The sequence below is a fragment of the Apteryx mantelli genome, chromosome 22 (genome assembly GCF_036417845.1).
Source record: "Apteryx mantelli isolate bAptMan1 chromosome 22, bAptMan1.hap1, whole genome shotgun sequence".
Lineage (NCBI taxonomy): Eukaryota > Metazoa > Chordata > Aves > Apterygiformes > Apterygidae > Apteryx > Apteryx mantelli.
The window spans coordinates 14,325,644-14,348,196 of record NC_089999.1 but is presented as its reverse complement, the minus strand read 5'-3'; the positions used below and the strand labels follow the sequence as shown (position 1 = coordinate 14,348,196).

Sequence of the window (22,553 nt, the reverse complement as noted above, 5' to 3'; positions counted from 1 at the left end):
CAGCAGTGTTAGGGTATCTAATAGCAGACTAGCATTCCCAGTACACATGAGCCCAAGGACTGCAGGAGACCTAAACCAATGTTGGCACTACCTGATCTGCTCATCCCAGTAGGCCTACACTTAATTTCTTGCTCTGCACATGAGTAGGCTCTAAAACTGCATTACGGTATGAACCTGGGCCTATTAAGCTTCATTTGAGGGTAATATATTAGCTTAGGCTCAGTACTGTGATAAAAATGCCACCTAGCAATCATACAAACAGCTATATTGGATCAGGTAAAGACTCATCTAGCCTAGTAGATGCTTAGGGAAAGCATATGGGAGTAAGGAATGGGAATATTGCTGTGTTTTTTCCAGCACTCTGGCTTAGGTCTACATCCAGTTTCTGTTCAGTAAGCTTTACTGAGTGAAGGCATGATTGTCTGCCCTGTTTTGCCCAGTGTCTCTCCATATCTGGCTTTATCTGTTTTTTACAGGCCTTGTTTATTATCAAGGCTCTTCCCCAGTAATTACAACAAATGAAAACACACAGCAAAGAAGTAAAAAGTTGGTATTGCTATAAACAGATTAGTAAAGGTAAATAATATTAACATAACTGGTAGATAGGTAAATTGTGGTTTCATTAATGGACACTACATACTTAATGTCAAATTTCTGACTCTGAAATAGGGTTGTAACATAACATAGGAAATAATTTATTGCTAGCAGCAGCATGCGAGATATTAAGAGAAAAATGTCTCATCTGAGACTGCATCTTGTGTTTTAAAAATGCATATCTTATATATGTCTAGGAAAAGCCTAATGAACTTACAAACCAAACGTTCCTTTGGATATTTTTAGCCTCTAGATAGTAATTCCTAGTGCAATTCAGAAGATATATCTGGGCTGTTCAAACAGCTCTAACAGAAGTCCAAACATGCAAACATGGTACCATATAGAGTAGTATTTCAAAGAGCATTTAAAGTATAACTCAGCCAACACATATAAAAGAGAAATTACTCAAACTACTATCCAAATGTCACCGTCATCCCTGTTTTATAAATTAAGAATATGGGAAAACAGGATTTGCTCAGGGCAAACATGTCACAGGTGGAGACTGAATGCAGGTGCCCTGACTTAGTAAAGAACCTCTTTTTAATGATTTGAAGAGATGATAAGCAGTGAGGGATTCATATCCATCTACTAACCTGTCTCACTTGTTTTCAGTAGCATTTTCCCTTAGGAATATTAACTAATAATAAATACTAACACCTGCTATTTAGAAAAGAAAACCCACTCTGCAGATGTAACTCAGATCTCCAGAAAGTTGAACTTACCTGGTCCATTTCCTTTTTGGCCATGCCGAATTTATAGTGACCTAGCAAGAATGGCCATACCTCCTTTCGAATCTCATGCTGTACCCCACCATAGTAAACTCTTCTTAGTAATTCCAGTTCCTTGTAATTCTACAGCAGTCAGGAGAAAGAGGTATGTGAAGGTAATAGATCTTTATTTTCCTCAGGCATAATCAAATACATTTAATTCCAAGTACAAACACAGTGAAATGCACCCAGAGCAGTAAACTTTTGTAATCTGAAGTATGGTTTTAAGGCCCTAACTCAAATCCAGTCTAATATAGAAAGCTGTAATATCTCCCGTGAAAATAATCTAATTTTGCTTAAATTAGAGTCACCATGAGACCCTTTGCTTTGATGTTAATTGATATCTTAGCCATCATCAGAGAAGCAAAGGAAAAGAGACTGTAAGGATCGACTCCTTTTCACTAGAGACCATCCCAGGAAGACTAGATAGCACCATTAATGATTCAGTCTCAATTGTAAGGAATACTGTGCTTGCTACAACAGCATGTTGGAGCTTGTTCAGTGCTCATAAAGGTATTCTCTTACTTACCTTCTTGTCCTTCTGATACTTGCTCCAGACCTCTTTAGTCAGGCCTCCTGAAGCACTGGCTGGTTTGTCAGGTGGAATAATAGTGTGGTTCACAAGCGCAGATAGATGTGTTCGCACTGTTGACAAATGGCGGCAGTAAGCAAGCCCTGTGGTTGTGGAAGGGAGGAGGCAAGACTTTTTTATAAGTGAGCAAACAACATAATATCAGCAGCCCCTTTTTGAAGATGAAGCTATGACATTTTAAACCTGCCACTAATATTCCTAAATGAAGGAAGCTTGCATTTGTACTGTATAAAAATGAAGAATTGCAATGGAGCCAAAGATTAATTTAATCTTACACAAACAAGAAAAAACAAGTAGAGTATTACATTGCAACATACAATTACATTGTATCTTCACTAAGCATCAGTTGTTTATGCAAAAGCCACAAATACTGGAATTATGAAGTTACAATACTTGGGTCATAATCACCCTAGTGTCCTGAACTGATATGATTCACTTGGTAAAGATAACAGCCAACAGTAAATTTGGGTTTGGGATGCTTTCTAAAACAAACATGGCCTGATACCCATGGCCTTTTAAATAAGCATACGGATAGCACAAGGGCTTGATATAAGAAGCTTCACTTACATCCATAAAAGGCTCTGGAAACTATTTGCCTCTTCATGCTTTCACATAACATCTTTAATGGAATTCTGTGGAGATACGTTAACAGGAGCATGATAGTTCACATAGACAAAGATCATCATGAATTGTATGCCTGATCCATATGATCCACACACAGCAATTCTTTCTTTGTGCCAAGTTTTATTTAGCTAAAGGACAACAATAATGGAAAATTGTACTTTCAAAAGCATTTTCCCACCAGCATTTTGGCCCAAACCACGTTCATCTTGTGTATTTAGCTACAACTGCTACAGGTGCATTGTAAAGGTCCTTGTCAAATTAGATGAGTTGTTGCCCTTCATTGTAATTGTTAATGATGAGCTGTTATCATCAAATAAATTGCTTCCAGAACTGAATTGTATTAAACTAGACAAAAGAACTGGTTGCAATTTTTCTATCAAAGTGTGACTTGAGAGCAGAAGGGATAGGAGAACAGGGTAATGGCTTTTTTAATAAACTCAATTTCTTGCTGTATAACTCCTTTTTTTTTTGTGTTGAGATACTATTTGAAAATGGCTATTCTTCTTCTCTGGTGCTGCAACCAATAAATGCTCCCTGGCTTTTAACTGTGGCATGCACGAAGCCTCCCAGGTAAGCTCTCTGCACAGCTTGCTTACCTGTCATGGATGCAGTTGCAACAGTTGGGTATATCATATGGAGAGCTGCCTGTTGAGCAGGAGAGACATGAGGAGCCTTGGCTACAGTGCTCCAGCTGCCATGAAAGCAAGCTTGCCCCGAAGCCTTGCATCTCTATCATTTCGCTGGTGTCTGCAGAAAGAAAAACAACAGGCCATCAACTTTTTTTCTTCCTTCCCCCTCTTCCTTCTGTGCATCCTGATGGCTTCATGCTTTACTTCTCAGCAGGCTCTAAACCTTGATTCCAAAAAGGGGAGAGCACAGTCCTAGTTGCCTCAGAAATACTGCTCTCAGCACATCTAAACCAGCCACATGCTGTGCATGGTCACTTGAGTCAAATCCCTTCACCATTTTCTCCTTTCTTCCCCATGCACAGCCCAGACCATGTTTCAAGAGAACAGAGAAAAGGGTGCTGTAATAACAATTAAAACAGGTTCTTGTGTAATGCTATGGTAATGTTGTTTATGGCCAGAAGAGATCATCTAACCTGACCTTCTATTTAATACAGGTATTAGAATTTCACTTTGCAATTCCTAGATCATTTAACTGCTAGTCCAGCTAGAGTGAAAGTTTAGCATAAAAGAAATTAAGTAAAACTGACTCAGTTATTTTCAGAAGATGCTTCTTCAGATGCTTACTTAGAACCAGATCCTAAAATATTTAGTGCAGAAGGATACTTCAAGTCCTACTGAAGTCAACAGTATGTTTGTAAAAGTAGGATGCTCTGCAGGAAGATGTGATCCAACAGTACAGTGCAGCTTCTTGAGTTATGTCTGCTTCATCTAATCTATTTGCTTTTTTAACCTGTTTCAGTAAGGCACCCCCAAAAAATCACCAGTTGCCTTTAGAAAGCTTGGCTTCAGCTCTTCACCTTTCACAGCTGGCATTTGAGCTTTGGGGTTTTTGTTTTATAATAAATAACTGGCCTTTCAGCTCACCCATGATTAAAATTAAGGCAAATGCCATCATACTGGATGTCACTGAATTAACATTTGTAAGCAAAATCCAGTCCCCTGGGCCGTGCTTTTAAAACCGACATAAGTTGGGCGGTGGGGGCAAATCCAAACCATCTCATGCATTTTAAGTCAAGGTAGCATAAAGCATTTTAGTAGTGCCTATTGGAAAGTGGGCATAGCTGAGGAAGGAGTGGAGTAAGAACATTTGTTAACAGAAAAAGCACAGGCTCATGCGGAAGCAGTCATGTGTATTTCACTTCACAAAACAAAGTGTGATGCAAAAATGCTCTTCACCTTAATTCTTCAGGAAGGAGCTGAATGACCCAGTATTTATTACAGCTTCTCATTTGGTTCAAATAAAAACCATTGGACAAACATTTTTAGATCATTATTTTTGCGTCCCCTCTACAGACAAGAAAAGTGGGTTTTTCAGTTTTGTTTAGTTTTTTTTTTTTTTTTTAAAGAAACAAGGAAAGAACCCCACAGAACCTAAAGATTCAGATGAAAGGTACCTGAATTAGTGAAGAATTAGAGTGAACAGCATCTTTTATTTAATTGTAGTGGTGTTAATTGTAACTTTGGCTACATGCAAAAGTCAAGCATGTTGCAAAATGTAAAAGCAAATGGCTAGCAAACCTGCTACAACAGTGTTGTCATTATTTAAAAGGGATGCCGCTGGACAGACAACAGCCAGTCACCAACAAGAATCATTACTCAAATAGCAGACATAATCCTAACTATACTGTTACCTTAAGATAAAAGAAAGCCAGATATCTGACAGCTGCTCTAGCAGGATGATTTAACATTTCCATTACCTGACTAAAGACTAAATTGTGTTCATTATGTTTTAGATCACAGCATTAGCCTCATACTTGTATACGTGGCAGTGTTAGACCTCCTCCTTTTCTGTTATCATCCATATGAGAAATGATCACTTAAGATGTACAGGAACTTCCTGAAACAGTACCTTTCTTCATGGGGAAGACTGCATTTCCCAATTTCCTCCCATCCATACCTTCCAAGAACTCTTTATTAACTTGGGCTGGGCATTATCAGTGGTTAGGGGTTACTACATTGGGATAAGTGTGTGGGCAACCTATGAGAAATGAGAAGGATTTCTCTGAACACATGTTCATACCCTATCTAAACAGAACTTTGGCACTAAACAGATGCAGGGCAACTTTTCTCTCCTACAGCCAGTTTCACCAGACCAGAGATAACATCTATTTGGAACTAAACTCCTTGTTGTGCTATTTCAAGGTATGAGAGTGTCTTATCTTGATTCAAGATACATTGTGTTTCTGCAAATTTGAGATATTAGGGAACAGAAGCACCAGAAAAAAACATGTTCCTGCTAAAGCAATGAATGAAAAATATAGACAAAGAAGCAAACTTGTAAACAGTAGCTCTCCCCTCTATTTCCTCTGCAGATGTCCAACTCCTGACAAGCTACTTTACAGCCTGTTGGTATACAGAGAAGCTCCTGATCTTGCTGCTACACTCCAGTTATCAGGAAGAGGCAGAGGCTGTTCTGATTGTAACAGGAGCATGCCAGATCTGTCACATTCACTCAGAAGATATCAAGGCCAAAGAGTCTGTTGGTATGGAAACTGTGCAGTAACTGGTAAGCCTGGAGGAGGGAGGGATTTCAGCTGAAGTAGTGGACAGGCCAGGACATCTCCTGCCTGTCTTCTAATCAGCTGCAAGTCTTAGAATACTAGCTACCCATGAGGGTTTTGCCCTGCTGAGTGGATTATTTTATACACCATTCAGCTTCCTCCTTTGAGGAGGGAAGGACTTAACAGTCTCCACAACTACACTATTAGATCCTGAATGCTTGCTAGTAATCCACTTCTTGAGAGGGGCAACTTAATACATCTGTTACGAATGGCTTTAGGAAAAGAATGAGATGACAAAATTTTAGAGAATAGAGAATCCTGCAGCTGATCATCTGCAACCCACCTAGCCTATGAATACAGGAGGTGCAATGAAAGCACCTGACCACAGAAAGACATTGACCTTCATACTGTCTTCTCTGCACTCTGCTGGTCAATTGTAGAGTTATCTGGGGTGTGGGAACATGCCTACTTGCGCCATCCCAGGGCTCAAATTACACTCACTACACTTCTGTCCTCCCTGTTCTGTCCACACAGGCATGCTCCATTCCTGACTTTGCCCAGCACATTGTACTATTATTGCTGTAACAGCGTGCCTCGGACCTTTTCCGATCTAAGACGGCTCTTTCCGGTCTGTTACAATGTACACGTAACTCATGGAGGAAAAATACAAAGGCCTGTTACAGTCCCTCACTCTCCTTTGTGAACATGCTCTAGTATCCACCTTCTATGAAGGTGGGGACAGGAAGTGTCTGGAAGGAGAGAAGGCTGGTTTGTTCAGCAGCACAGACACTCAAAGGAGAGGGAAGGTGTTGCTGTTTCGGCTTTCTGTGGGTTGTGAGCATATTCCCAGCCTCTCTGCACATTCGACTAAGTCCCCTGATCTCAAGGTGGAAGTGAAATGTTTTGCCCTGTAATAATGCCAACACTGTCGTATGCATTAGTGGAACGAGCTGCAATAGAGCTCTGGGACACAGGGGGAGGAGGATAAAAACCTTTCATCCTATTAGGAGCTGTGAGGTTCCGAGAGCAGATCATTGATAGCATTGCGTGTAGCTTATCTTCCTCCTCCTCGTCATCGTCAACAGAGGCAGAGCGGCTGGCAGCTAAGTGGTGGTAGTTAATAGTTACTGCTCAAAGAAAATAGTGAAAGAGGAGCATAAGAAGAGAGAACTTGGTTCTGTGGGAAAGCTCAAAAGGACACGTTCAGCAAAGACAAAAGGAGTTGAATCCTGTCCTCTTCATGAGGGCACAAACTCCTGTGTGAGTAGGTAGGAAAGATGAGTTTCTTACAGAAAAACATGCTCCGCCAAACACAGGCCAGCTTTTGACTGTGCGTGGGCTGTGTTCCCAGTGCACAAATATCATGTCATGGCAATGGAGAAAGGTCCCAGTGCCAGCCTGCAGTAGGTGAGTATGCTTTTCAGCAAAACTCCATGGGAATTCATGGCTCCAGCTAGCTTCCCTCCTTCACCATGCTCAAATCAATGCTGTGGCCTCTTTTCCACTCTGATACCTGTGCCAGATGCATCTGAGCAGGAAACAGTCTGGTCCCCAGCTCTGTCTGGCGCTGCAAACATGCGCGGTACAGGTCTACCTCTAAGGAAGCACAAGGCAGAAGGCAGCTATGTCTTGCACTCAACAGGCAGGTCTGTGCTGAGCACGCCCACAGAATCTGCGGTCCCCTTGACTTAGGCAAATGGCAAACATGCTTTTGCTGGGGTGTGTGTGTGTCTGTCTGTGCGCACGTGCGTGTGCGCACGAGAACTTACCTGTGCAAATTCAGAGGCCCTAATAAAGCATGGCCACCACTGTGGATCAGTCCCTGGGGTAAGGAGGGTTTAGCTGAGATTTCTGCTCTTTCAGCTGCATTAAGTCCCAATATGAACAGTAAAGCCAAATCCCCTATAAACTTTAGGGCTTGATCTGCCTGGTAAATTCTTAATTGCTTATTTGCCAAGGGGAATAAAACTGAACATGCTGTTTGAGAACTAGCTCAAATGCCTTCTTGCATGTAAGGAATTTAGATTCACTGATGACATGAGGTGGTTTGGTACTTGGGAATTCATTTAGTTTCCTGGGAAGGGCTTTATTCATTGTAAGTTCTTGCTTCCAAGCCAAGAAAACAGCCCAGGGAGTTCTTGGAGTACTTTGAGAGTCCAGTTTATGCTTTTTTTTCTAATAGCAACATTACGAGCAAGCAGCATGGCCAATAAAAACTATCCTCACTTGTGAGCAAAACTGCTCTTGGCTAGTCAAACACAATCTTTTTGCTTTTGGTCTCAGTTTGCAAGCCCAGGGGAGTATTTTGAAAACTTCCTCTGCGAAACACAGAGTAAATGTAAATAAGATTCCCCCCTCCACTCCATTTCCACTAAGATAACAAAAGTTTAACTGCATTAAGGAAACCTATAGTAAGCTGTACCTGTTGATCACAATTATCCAACAATGAAATTTTGTGGTAGATTTTTTTCTACAAAAACCTGGCTTGTCTGTTATCTTCAGTTATTTCCCAGGATATTACTTCAAGGTTTTCTTGGTTGTTTTTTAACAAAGCAGAACAACAAAAGCACTTACTGTTATCATGCTTGTGTCCTGGATAGATAATTCTGAACACATAGTCTGTAGCACTGTCTTCAACTGGCACTTCCTCTAGGTCCACTGATCTGTTGCTGTTCCGTTTTCGAAGCTTTGGAAATACTTTACCCTACAGAAAATAATGATCCCATACATTCAGCTACCAAAGAATAACAGAAATAGAGCAGAACAAACTAAGAGCTTTAGACTTTTCGCATCTTAAAGCCTTAAAATTTAACTTTCAATTTTGGGGGGGGGGGGTGGAATCAGCCCTACAACAGCAAGCCAGCACATCCGATAGCATCAGATATACAAGGTGGTTTAGGTGTACTTAACACATTTTTTCTGTGTACTTGAAGCACAACTTTTCTTGTAATCCATGGGAATTTGGCGCCAGCTCCTTTAATAACCCAAGTCTCTGATAACATGTATGACCCAGTCCATATGAGGCTCAGTTCCTATCGTTTGGGTGCATATTTTGATACAATAGGAGATTCCAGTTCATAGCTCAATGCAGCAATAAGACTATAAACAATTTTTACGGACTATCTTTAAAACAATCAAGTTGGACTAAATAGAGTTATTTTTCATTCCATCTTGGTTTCCAGCTGCTTTATAGTAGTACCTGGACACTGTGTGGCAGAATACTTTTCCCACAAGGACATTAAGATCAGCCTTACCCCAAGCAGCTCATCAGAAAAGGCAGTACCTTGCCCTGTTGGGACCAGAGTGGTGGTTCCAGCTGTCCACGAGGCAGAAGGCCATTTTCCAGACAGGAGAGGAATGCAAGAAGGTGACCTCCTTGTGGGAAGTGCAGTGGAGGTCTCTGAGTTCCATCCTGACTCACCAAGACTAACGTCCCTCTGCTTTCTGCTGCAAAGGAGGACAAGGGGAGTCCACACTGTTACATCAGAATGTCTATTTGTTGCTTTTACCTTCTAAATTAAGTTTTATTTGTGACTGTCTCTAAGCAGATTAAAAAAAACATTGTAAATCACAGGGTAATCTAGGGATGACCTCAGTCCTTTAGTCTTAAAAAAGCTCAGATATGAACAAACTATGACAGGCCTCATGCAGAAACATTTAAAGTGATTATGGATACTAATATATAAATAATAAAGGAGGAAGTACACTAAGTCTCTGGCATATGACACAAGTTGATAGAGGACACACAATTTAGAATAAAACCTAATTTAATGGATATAGCCAGAGGAAGTCAGCTTTATTCTTGTGAGAATCAACGAGTCACATTCTCTGTTGTAAATTCTTTTCATCCACCTTCAGGGTCACTAGAAAACAAGCACAAATAAGGAAACCCACTGTGGGCTCTGGATGTACTTTTAAGCATAATAATCTGCATCTTGAGTGCAATTTTCAAAAGCACATAAGTGAATTAGGTTCTTAATTGCCTTTTCCAAAAGTGAATGAATGAAGAACATAACTCACCAGAGTGCTTTTGAAAGTTTTACCTGTGATCTTTACACCCCTCTGCCATCTACAGCCATGTGGGTAAAGGGGAGACCTTTCAAAAGCAGGACGTATTCCATAGCATGGTCGTGTCAGTTCCAGTCTGGTAGCAAGGTGCTGTGGCAAGACCACCAAGTGTCTGTTGTCTTGGGCAAACAACAAAAATCGTGTTGTGTGCATGTCTGGCACCTGTTTCAGAAACAGCCTCCTCAATGAAGTAAAGCAAAGGCTGTCATGTTACACATCTGCCATCTAATTCCCCTTTCTCTAAGGAACTGCCGTGAAGCAGAATGGTGACACATCTGTCCAGTCAGTGAAATTCTGGACAGACACAAAGTGTCCTGGGGAAGCTGATCCAAGTGAGGCAGATGGACCTGAACTAATGTTGCAGTTGTCATCCTCTACCAGCTAGGATTCTAGGTTTTAACACTCATGCCCACTCGTCTCAGCTGGCATGGTAAAACTAGTTAAAAGTGATAACACACAAGTCATTGAAGGAGGAAGAGAGATCATCTTCTTCAGAGATTTTGGTGGCTCTCCCACATACGTATTTTAAAGCAATATGTATAGACTGTCTTTAAAACAGGCTCTTAGTTCAAAATGTCCTTTAGTCCAACTGTGGCCATTCTGTAATTCAGATCTGACTCCAGATAAAATTTCTAAAAGTTCACTGTCTTTGCTCCATGATTTTGATTTAAGGCTTGTGGTGAGAAAAGTAGTGGGAGAGATGTTTTGTCCCAGATCCTTCTCCCTACATTAAGAATGGGCTACTCAGAGGTCAGAGGCCTCGTTTTTCAGAGCTCCTGAGCACCTACAATTTACACCAAATGAGCAGGGCAAGAGTCTGTTGTAACAGAGGGTGGCTCAGTCTACAGGTTGATTATACCACTGCAGACAAGGTCGACAGACCTCGTTTTTTTCCTCTTTCTCTTTTTGTATAGTGGTAATTTGGTGGAGGCTCATGGTTATAGATCCAAAGCTTCTATGTTTGACACCTTCTTGCTGACAGTTTCCCAGAAGTGCTGTTTTGCATAGATGCTTCGTAAAAAACAAAGCCATAGGGCCGTACTGAACATAGAAAGCAAGAGACAACTGGAGCAGCGTTATGCAGAGAAGTTCTTATTAGGTCTTTCAGTGAAGACATCTGAAGAAGAAAAATACTCCACTTCCTTTGCAATAAACCCCTAACAGACACCATATAAAACAGTTGCAGCATCACCAGCATTAACATTCATCTGGCAGAAATGGGGTCTTGGGGGCACCCCCATGAGAAGAAGGTTTATGCTTACGTTGTTGATGGCAGTGAATGCAGACGATCTGGCTGAGTGGCACTATTAACGCGTAGTCCCAGTAAACACTAATAGGGAAGAAAAAAGTGCAGGAGACTTTTTTTTCCACATTCAGGAGTGCCTGTGATTCCAACCACCCGGTAAAAAGACTCTGCTAAATTAATAACTGCTTATTAAATTTGGCCAATTAAGGGAAATTAATAATGAAGTAAAAGGCAAAGGAACTAGTTTTCCACAGTGGATACAGCTGGCACCAGCCTTTTCATAATCCCTTTCTCTCTCCCATCCCTCTCTTCCCTTCCCTGCCTCCCCATCCAGGTTACAACAATGTTCTGGCTAAGATTGAAATGCCTAAGGCACAGAATTCGTGATGGCCTTGTAGCTGGGATTCAGGACAGCCAGGTTCAGTTTTGTCTTCCACATGTGATTTACGAACAACAGCATGTAAATCCATTGGGGCCCAAGCTTACACAGATGAAATACTGGAAACAGATCTCAACCCTTCTGAGAACAACCTTGACTGGATTCATCACTAAATCCAAAGGTTGAGGGCTTCATTAAAGTTTTATTTAAAAAAAAAAAATACAGACAAAGTTTTAAGAAAAGACTAGGAATGGATTAAGCATTGGAGAGCACTACTCTGGGGCTGAAGGATGCATTCCCTGAGGAGAGGTTACACCTGCTTGGTACAAGGCTTCACCTGCCTTTCCACTGAAGCGGAATGCTAGATTAGATGAATAACTGATCTAATGAGAGAGAATGACATTGCAGGCATCACTTCTTGAGGTTGAAATTAGCCATGCTTGCAAAGTGATTTGTGATATAATTTGGGGGAGAGGGGGTTATCAGTGGGAATATTTCCATCCTAAGTGATTTTTGAAAAGTTCATTAGACTGTTACCATGTTACTTAATTTCATGTTTTATCACAGTAGCTAAGATCCAGAGGTCCCCTGTAGGGTCCCAATTCATTCCCCTCAATTCCAGCGATTATGTATTTAAATTCCATTGAGGGCTTGCATCTGGATCTTGGCTACACCTACACTTCTTTCCTACTCTGTCATTTTGACACAAAATGCATTACAGGACCTGGGAAAGTCACTTCATCCATGGTAAAACAGGAACAGAACCCAAACTGCCTGACACCAACTTCTGCATTATTCAGTAGCCCTTCAGTTAAATCAATCTGGTTACACTTATGTCATATTGCCAAGGATACAAGAAACAACACTGAAAATGCTTCCCGTCTTTTCCCAAAAGGAATGGCTACCTTTTCTCCAGCTCTGAATCTCCAAGGGTTCCGTTCATCAGCTGATTTGGAGTCCATTTTAATGTCAAACTATCTGCTGACTGATGAAGGGAGAGATACCCAGGAATTGCCTCCAAGTCATCTTTCTATTCACAGAAACAACACACAGAAAGCCAAGGTGACTCAAATGCACACACATCCTCTTTTCTTTCCCTCCTCTTGTTATCGACCCTTTGATGATTCATCTAGTTCCAAGATCTTACTTCCAGCTCCCTTAGTGTTGCACACTCCATCAGCCCAATAGGTTTGACTGTAATCAGTACATGCCGGACTTCCTATTTTTATTTGGTCCAATCATATTTTGACTTCCAGGTCCTTTACACCTCCATCAACTGTGCCTTTAAGTCGTGCAAGAAACCTATTTTCAAATGAATGCAGCTAACAGGATTTAGCATGACATATTAATAGTGATAGGCCACTGAAGTTTGCTCACATAACTAGAGTGAAGTAAAAGCCCTCTTTAGAGGCAAATTGAGTAACTTACACTGAAGTAAAAACTATCAACCTTGTTCTCAGTAGATGTTACATTAAGATCTTTAAACCTTTTTGGCAGTGAAGATGAAGCCTCATTCACAAATTTAGGAAAGAGGGTTATACCCAATCACATACACAACAGCAGAGAAAGGCAGGGGAAACTCGGTCCACTCTGTGCATCACTGCCCACCCTGTTCTGCTAATAGCCAGATGACACAAGTTTCTGTGAGTATCAATTCAGTTCCCTTCAGGATTACAAGATGCCCTCCTAGCAGACAGGATGCAACTGTAGACTCCCACAAACAGGCAGAAAGTGTTCTGCTGTTGTAACTTAATTTTTCTAAGACTTACAGGAAGCATACGAGCAAGGTCTCAGAGGGCAGAGGGGGCAACTATAATCATCATGTTCCAGCCTACCTATGCCCCAAACGTTCCAGAGCAGTGCATTTTCCAGGAACTGCTGAGGGAAACCTTATCACCAGAAACACTGCTATTTAATATAGTTATTAGAAGGAGATAAAAAAATATAGTACAGTCACTGGGTTTATGAAATAAAGTTCAGTATGTCTATACCTAACTATAGGTCCACTCCACAGTTCACACTGGTTGGGCAGTAAAAACATTCATCTCATCTTAATCTACCTCAGGATTCTGAAATCAAGGGGGAAGGTAGCACAGTCCTGAGGATGAGACATTGAGCCAATACTTGATAAACCTAAGTTATATTCTTACCTACACCACTGTCTTCTCAAATCAGTCAGGCAGCAGCTGTGTATATTGACATGACACTCAGTGTACTTACCGGCTGGACCAAGACATTGTTTTTCCCATACAAGAGGTGTGTTCGGGAATTCTGGTGTAAAGACTCCACATATTCTCTTGCCGAAGCAGCAAAGCGATCCTCCGATGTGCTCCCGCTTGAATGCCGTTTCCGGATCTAGCGCGCACACACATATACACAAAAGCAGTCACTCTCAAGGCAGATCAGGTAGAACTAGAATGACAGTACCAACAGGCCGATAAAAGAGGAATAGTTTCACTTAGACCAATCTCCATAGTAGACCTTTTTTCTGGAGCCAAGAGACCTTGCAGAGAAATGACTTGGGCTCTTCTTTACCTCTGGCTGAGGCAGCCCATAATTTCTTGTGAACTACCTAGTCGATGCACAAGTGTCAAAAGACACAGAATTTAGTCCTGGATCTCAAACTTTTCTAAATAGAGATAAAGGGGATGTCTGGGTCTAAATGGACTTCTAATCTGTGCCACGGACGCATTACAGAAGAGAAAAGAAAGGATGTTCTAAATTCAGATCTCCTCCCTTCAGGGTTGTTTCTATTGTCAATCTGCACCTGTAACTAAGAAATAGCTACACAGCAAATACCTACTCCCAGGGCTGGGCGCTTTGAAGGAGAGTCTGGGCGGCCATGAACTCCATGAATCCGGTGTCGCTGAACAAGCTCATCTGCTGAAGGGTCTGTCCAGTAGTGATCAGTTGTTTTTAGCTTGGTGTATTCCAGTGCACATGGTCCAACTAAGAAAACAGTCCAGGAGTAAAACCTTGCAAGTCTGTTCACAAACATATTTACTCCTATCCTGCAGGCCAAGTACTGAAAGTGAGATTTTCTTCTCAAGCCAGGTGAACATTAGTGGTCACTTAGTGATCATTCCATAATAAAGAGAATAAATTATAACATATCAGGTCCTATTATCTAGGACTGTATAAAAATATTGCAAGAGAATACAATACCATATAACTGCAATACTAGTAGTTCCAACCTGCAGTTGCAGAATACCACAGCTAGCAAGCATTCTGTAAAAAACATTTACATTCTATTCTCTGATCTAACCAATAATTAATAATAAAAACAAATCATTGGTCTCCATTTGTCTTGTAAGAAACCTCCCAAAATCTCCTGTATTGCTCTATTATACATGGTCAAACTATTTAATACAGAGCTAAAAGTCACCTTTCATAACACTGTCCTACCACAAAACATTTCAAGAAATAATTTCTTCAGCACAACAAGAAGTAACACTGCAAGAACTTACCTAAGAGAGAAGCAAGTATCGGGCCACAAACAGGATCTGCCAGTAAAGCTTCCTTTTCATAATATTTACTAGGAATAAAAGATTAGAGCCCAGTTAAGAGCACTAGCTGTTATTTTTAAAAGCTCTTATATCTCCTAGTAGCATTAATTTCAAAAACTAGGAGCCCTAACTTCAAAAATATCACACATTACTGCTTACCAGAAAATATGCCACAAGATGACAAAAGAGGTAAGGACAGAGAAGCCATACATGCTGCTTTCTCTATTAACCTGATAATTATTCCTTCAGCACTTGCTGCTGTCCCCCTGGTAGTCTAGTGGAAATCAACTGTGTAAGCAGGAGGTAAGCATGAGTACGAAGTCATATTCCAGATCAGACTTGCGATATAATAAAAACTGAGACCAAACACTTATTTCAAGAGCAAATTCAGACAATACAAAAGGGAAGATTTAAGAGTTTAAGGGCTTAAGACTTTTAACAAGGCTGAAATTCATATGTAGGCTGTACATCTGTACTGCTGTGTACAAGCTGAAGCAGAATGTACTTTCCAAGCTTGGTTTTAATTAGAGTTCTAATACAATACAAATTCCAGCAAAAGAATTTAGCTGTGATTATCAAATACACTTTCTCACAAACAATATAACAAAACCGGGTACCTAAACCACCAGAGATGGGACGAAAGAGATCCAAAACCCTCATGTTTCCTGAACTTGACAGGTAGAGTCAAGGATTACCTGGAAATCACCAATGCATGCATCTCTTCTAAAAGTATTCTCTAATGGAGCTTGTCTAGCTCATGTACTGATCTCCGAAGAAGAAGTGTTGTGCTGGGTTTGCATGGAAAGTGAGAAGTCCTTAATCATCTTTGTGGCCCTTCACAACAACTAGTTCAACAAACATACAATCTGGACTTCTATACTTAATAAAATGACCACCTCCCCTACTTTTGATCCATATTCTGCCACTGATCAACTGTGTCATCTCAGGCAAGTCACTTTATCTTAGTATGTTCATTCTGTCTCATCTATTTTTGACACCGAGCTCTTCAGAGGCAGGAGCTTGCCTTTTGCTAAATGTGTTTACCCACTATATTTGATTTGGGGCTTTGGGCACTAATGCAATATGGAGACAAATAATAAATCTCTACAAGCAATTTTGCCAGTTTTCTACAGAGACCAAGAGATCCACACGTTTTTAAACATCTCTTCCATTTGTGCGGAATATTCTTGAAACACTGTCAAAAACAATGAAATACAACAAATAATAGTTCTTGTTACGACCTCAAAGCCTTCCCATCACAGCAGGCAAAGCTGACTTACAAAAACCACAGAGTGAAAAATCAAACACTCAAATTTCTTGAACTGTCATTATCCTCTGCTGTCTCTTCCACTAGATGGGGCTCAAACTCTAAACCATCTTCCTAAAGAACAGAAGGGCTGAAGGACTTAAACATGGAGCATTGAAGCAGTAATGTCACAAAGATGCATGAGAACAAGCCATTTGAAAAAGGTACGTTTTATTCAGTGGAAGTCAGGTTCTCAAAATCAGACAACTACAATTAAGGACCTGGCCCCAACTCATTTGCATGAATGGAGAAGCCAGTGAAATGAACATCTATAATACATAGAAATGAATGCATAGTAATTCATAGTAATGAATGCATAGTAATTGAGACCTAACTCTCTTGTCACATCTCCAGCTGAATTATGTGGAAAAAGAAATTTTAAAATCCTTGTATCCATGTATGAGAAGATATAGTGATACACTGGGCTGAAACGCCTTCATTAACTATATCTATTGGACACAGCCATCCTTCTTACTGTCTCTTCTGCACACAGCTCTTTAAACAAGTTGGGGCTAGATATCCCAGAGGAACAGTTTTCTCTGAACACCACAAAGACTCTTCTTCCATTCTCTTTTCTTTTTTAATTGCAAGACAGATCATGAAAATAAAGCTGATGACAAGGAAAACAATATGGCAAACTTAGAAAATACTGCAAGAATAAGCTCCTCTGCTTGAACTCTCTTCCCTGTTCAGACCCATGGGCTTTGCACAGCCAAAATGTGTCCCCTGGTGCAGAACAACTTATAAGAGGAGAACCACTTGCAGCACTGGAAGTAAGCTGCAATGTCAGTGGGTAAAAAAGTACTTTTCTGTGACCAGCCCAAACCAAACTTCAGGATTTCTACCTTTCCCTTCTTATGGGAAATTGTCCCCAGTGTGCCCCCTAATTCTTCTTTATCACTTACGAGAAGGCAGAAAGGCACAAAGGGTAGTTAAGAAGAACCTCTTGGGAAAACAAAACTAACACTGGACAGTAGGAAGGGACAATAGAATAGAAAGGACTTCTTTTCCTGTTAGAGAGTCCCTGGGGATTATATCCATAAAGCACTGAAACTCTTCTCTGCTCTTGCAAGGGAAGAATCGCTTTACACAAAGCTTTTATTTTCTAAAAAGGAAACAGGAGTCAAAGAACCTTTCTGCACAACCCGAAGGTTTACATTCATTAGCTCTTCCTGTTCTAACCTCCTTTTCCCCTCCTTTCAGCTACAAGGAGCACCTTCTTTCCTGACATGCTATAGTTCCAAAGAATTGTTTTCAAGTGAATGTAAGTGAATTAAGTACTCATGATCTATTAGAAGACTAAGTTTCTGTCCCATTAGAATGTAGGCACCTAATATCTACCGAAACCAAGTGGAATTAAGTGTCTAAGTGAGTGTAAAGGTTCAGGGCTTCACATGCTCCTGAATGCATTACCTGTTATGGTAGCATTGTTCAATATTTTGCCTACTTTAGAAAAAATAAGTTAAGAAAAGGCTTTAATAAACTGCAAGGTAATTTTTCCTTTTTAGCTGATTTCTGGAAAGCAGTTCAGCTGTTAACACTTTTTGTAAGTCTGAAACACTCTCAATGATTCAAAACAGATGTACAATTTTTTTTTTGTAAATGACTGTCTGTTTCTCCTCCTACCAGATCTATTCAGTATCACTTAAGTTTGCAAACAACTTTTGATGAAACTCCTTGTTGCAGAAACCTGAACACTTCGGTCCAACAATTCTCTGTGCTCTTGACTCTTTCCTTACCTGCAGTTATCAACAATATACTGCACAATTTTGTCGAGGACTTTCTCAATCAAGGCTGTTCGAACCCATATGTGTTTGATAGCTTGAGGTGTCAGGGCAGGTGTTTTGCTTGTGGTTGATCCCTGCCTCTTGAGGGATTCTTGCCCATTTGGCTGATTTTTCCTAAAAAAGGAGACAAAGTGAAAGCTGTCAGAGTTCAGACTCTCTTCTCACAGGAACCCCTCCAGTGAAAGACTGTGTGGAGAGGTGTTGGAATACACAACATGTATGTGACAAAAGTATAACTGTATACTAGCTAACTATATTACTCACTGTAGCACTCACCACCACCAAGACATCTGAGTTTTAGTCCATCATCAGAGATTTTCTGAAAATCATGGCTCTAACTAATGATTTAGAATGGCTCAGTTCCGGATTATGAATCAAGTACATCTGTAAAGACCATCTAATTCACAGACAGATGCTATCCATCTCAAAAACAAGCAAACAAGCAAACAAAAGAATAGGCATATATTAGGTATCTCAGGTTAGGTAGTCACCTACTAAGGTGGCCAAAAATATCTTGTCACTTTTGGAACTTTAGGAAAAGCCCAACATCTGAGCTCCTCCCAAACTCCCATCTACTAGACTGAAATGAATAGGCAGAAAATCCATCTCAGACTATGGGCCCCCAAAAGAATAAAAACACAGGAAAATGCAAAGTTTTCTGCAAAGACAGAAAATAAGTTCCCCTGGAGGAGCTGAAGTTTGCTTCTTATCAAATAAAGCTTCACTCTTAGCTGGGAAATCTGCAGGGAGGATGGTAAGATTCTCATCTCCCAGCTTTCTCTTGTATCTTTGAGCTGAAACTAGCCACAGTCTCGGGGGGAACACAGCTGCTCCAGCATGAGATATTTCCACTGAGACCAGAAGCACGGAGTAGAATTTGAGATAACACAGGCAGAGCTGTTCCAGGGAGCTCCTGTTACATGATCATCAGGCAGTCCTTGGGACCAAGCCCATCTCTTGATTCTCTCTATAAAGCACCATGTATATCTATAGCACATTCTGCGCTAGTACTTGGCAGTGAAATCCTGTCTCTTACCACCTACAGGATGAAAACAAGACAGCTAAGAGACAAGCAGTATCAAGCTGAGAAACTAAAACTATACTAATTGAGCATCCAAAGCCAGCTGGGGGCTTCCATACAGCCAAGACCCCCTGCCTGTTCCTACAGTATAAGCCAGCACAGTAATAGGCCCATTTCAGAAATGGGGAGCTCAACATTGCCTTTTAGTGACAGGATGGTAAGCTGGCTATAAAAATCAGAATTACTTGCCAAGTGCGGCTGTAAACAAGAATGCAGGGACTGTTCAGCAAGGTGGTCTCTGAACCATGTGGTCTCTGAACCATGTTTCTTTGGAGTTATCTGCTGCCAAGCAAATCTACTTGACCCCAGTGAGTCCAATGAAATCTGTTCACGGGAGCCTCTCTTCCCTGCCTACAGCAGTGAAATGGCTAAGGCATTTTCTCAGTGTCCTGGTAGCATACTGAATACTTTTCAGGCTGGACAGAATCTGAAGAATTCAGATGTGACAGACATGCTGCTTTCCTTACGATAGCTGACTGCAAGGTGCAAATGCCATGGGAAGCTTCTTACCAGCACTAGGCCACAGAACAAAAAATACCATGGAAGCCCTTACAGCTGCAAACTCAAACTGCAGGGCACACCAACTACGTGGTACGAAGAGAGAAACAGGGTTCAATTTGCTGTGATCAGCTGTGGTTCTGGTGCCATATTCCACATTGTATCTTCACCAGCCATGATGTTCACCCTAATTCTAGGCATGCACTACACATGCACAGAGTACTACCTGCCAGAGGACCTTTCATCTGTGTTGCCAGCTGGAGAGGGTAGGGCAGCCTTGAATGACACCCCAGTGTGTAATGTCAACCTTGGTTCCACCAGAAGGGAAAATACTTCAGATGTGTGTGTGGTGCACTTGAACACACACTGCAAAACTATGAGCATAGAAGCAAGGCGAATTCACACAAGAAGAAACCCTTCTGCAGACTAAATTGCTAATGTGGGTGCACCCACAGAGTAATCCTCAACTTGTAGGATTTAAGGCTGTAAGCTATAAAAATTGCATTCTCAAAATTCTCCAGTAAATTCCATATCTATTCTAAAAATTATCAGTCAGGCTCTTACATACGTAACCACTTTCCGTCTCTTGCATTTTCTGATTTTCTTTAACAGATACAAGTCAAAACTAACCTTGTACAAAGAAGTTGCACACGCTGCAGAATTGTCCTTTCATCCATGCCTGGTGCAAAAAATGTAGGCAAAGGAAAGTCAGTGCAACTCATCTGTTAATCAGAGAGATAATCTGGGAAATTGATTTATAACAAAAATGTTCATTGCAAGGGCTAAAAGCTGTTGCCACAAAAACTGCTGCATCACTTGAAGCCCACTGCTTACTGACAAGGCTGTACATTTGTTTCTTGGAGACCAGATACAACAGAGAGAGCAGTTTAACTGTAATAGCTGTATTCAGTCCAGACAACAGAAATCCAGATACGCTTGACAGAAGTTAATGCCTTTAACTTGTTTGTAGGGGGCTAGGGAATTGGAGAAGCACCAGAGGCAAAACAGGATAACAGCGTGTTGGCACAAAACCTAAGGTGAAAGTTATGGATATCTGAGGCATCCATTTGAATAGCAGTGGGTGAAGACATTGCAGCTGCAAGACTAACTGTGGTCACAGCAAACAAGGAAGGACTCAAGGGTCAAAACATAAGCCATGAGCTTGAAAAGGAGCCTAGATAATCTCCAGAGAGCATGAATCCAGGCTCCCAATTATGCAAAAGTAGCGAGGAAGCTAAAGTAAAGGAACGCACACACACGTGCACATACTTTTACCTACACCTGTGCATTTCTTGTATTATTAAGCAAAGAGTAGTCTTGTTTTACACTCCTGTGCCAAACGAGCGTGCTACCCTGAAGGGGACATCTTCAAGGGGTGACTATAGGTAACAAACAAGAACTGTCAAAGGGAGGTGAGGGACAATGGCATGGTGTGTCTCAGGCATGCTGTGGGAAGCTGATTTTCCACATACACAGCATGGTATTTCTCTTTGTAGACCCCAATATGCTATGCTTCCTGCCACGCTACAGCACAACTTCGTGTAGTTGAAGCTGCCATTTGCATCATGTCAGGGAGCAGTTTTGTGCCTCCTCAGGAGAACGCTCTTGCTCTTCTCCATGCTGAAGGTTCTGCCACGGGGAACATTTACCTCTCATCCATTGGATACTGGTGGTCAAAATATATTTTCATACAGAGAGCAATACTCCCTTCACTTCTTTGGTGGCAGAGTGTCATGGGACCAGCTCATGACACATTCATTGCTTTGCAGACAATTACCGACTTTCCTGACCCAGACATTTGTACACTACTAACATGGTCACCGCCATCCACCAGGTCAGTACTAGCCTGGATTCAATCATGAATCAAAAAAAATCATGAATCATTCAATCACGAATCCAAAATAAAATTCACCCTAGAAATTGTTGATCCAAGAAAAAAAAAATTGTTATCCAGTTACAAGCCAAATTACTGACTGCTACTGTTGAGATAATTAATGATCTGGATAGATTTGGAACCAGGGACTGATTTTTGGAGTTGAATGTGCTGTCTAGAGCTTTCCGGTTTCTAAAAGGTGACCCACAAAAAGAAAAATGCGTTTGTGCTCTGCTTTGCTTTTTCCTGCTGCCTAGCAAAGGAGCTGAAACGTGAGCTTGTGTTCCCTTCCTCCCTCCCTGCCAGTTTTGCCTGCAGCATCAGTTATGTAAGACAAGATGACAACACTGTCATATATAGAATACCTACCATGCAGCAACAAGTCACAAATGCACAATTTTAAAAGCTGTTACCGGCTACACACAGCCTGCTGCGGCAGCCCTGGTGGGCACTGCCCCATATCCTCTCCTCCTCCACTTCACGTATCTACGGCATATCACGTGGTGACGTTGTGCCAGCCCTGCCTCAGCCTGTGACAGCGTCTTCTGACGGGTCCATACTCCTGCACCAGGTAACGTAATGCAGGCGCAGGGGAAAGGCACACTGTAGAGCTGAGCACTGCAAGAGCTTCCTACTTCTGCACGATAATGAAGGTTTGCTTTGGCTCTCCATCTCACTATGTGGGGCTGGCAGTGAAAAACTAACGTTCTTAGCCTCTCTCCCAGCAAATTTTCCCCTTAAAATAGCAGAAAAGAAGGTTCAGTTTTGTTGTAATGAGAAGAGTAACCCTGACCTCTCTAACAAACTAATCTACTGCAGAAAACCCATGCTCTCAAATGATCCTCTTCTTTGACAGCACTCAGGTCCCCTGTCACAAAAGTATTCGATTACAAGGACAAAATACAATTGTTGGGCACAGTCTTGACTGAAGTCTGTATTTCTGCTCTGCATTTACACAGTCCCTAGTCTTCCATTAGGCCATGACAGACTCCCACAAGGCAACACACACATGCAGCGATAATCCCAGCTCAAGAAATACACA

General features: G+C 41.3%; 1 protein-coding gene across 1 annotated transcript in view; it reads right to left on the bottom strand.

Moving 5' to 3' along the window:
- The window catches only part of SGSM2 (small G protein signaling modulator 2), a 77,706-nt gene that overhangs the window by 15,066 nt on the left and 40,087 nt on the right, over nt 1–22,553 (bottom strand). The window contains exons 4-16 of the mRNA XM_067309947.1: nt 18,012–18,173; nt 14,928–14,995; nt 14,264–14,409; nt 13,681–13,815; nt 12,366–12,490; nt 11,098–11,165; nt 9,051–9,214; nt 8,342–8,471; nt 6,760–6,894; nt 3,174–3,324; nt 2,521–2,585; nt 1,891–2,036; nt 1,317–1,445 (exon numbers count right to left, since the gene is read on the bottom strand). Coding sequence (XP_067166048.1) covers nt 1,317–1,445; nt 1,891–2,036; nt 2,521–2,585; nt 3,174–3,324; nt 6,760–6,894; nt 8,342–8,471; nt 9,051–9,214; nt 11,098–11,165; nt 12,366–12,490; nt 13,681–13,815; nt 14,264–14,409; nt 14,928–14,995; nt 18,012–18,173 — 1,624 coding nt within the window. The remainder of the gene's footprint in view (nt 1–1,316; nt 1,446–1,890; nt 2,037–2,520; nt 2,586–3,173; nt 3,325–6,759; nt 6,895–8,341; nt 8,472–9,050; nt 9,215–11,097; nt 11,166–12,365; nt 12,491–13,680; nt 13,816–14,263; nt 14,410–14,927; nt 14,996–18,011; nt 18,174–22,553) is intronic.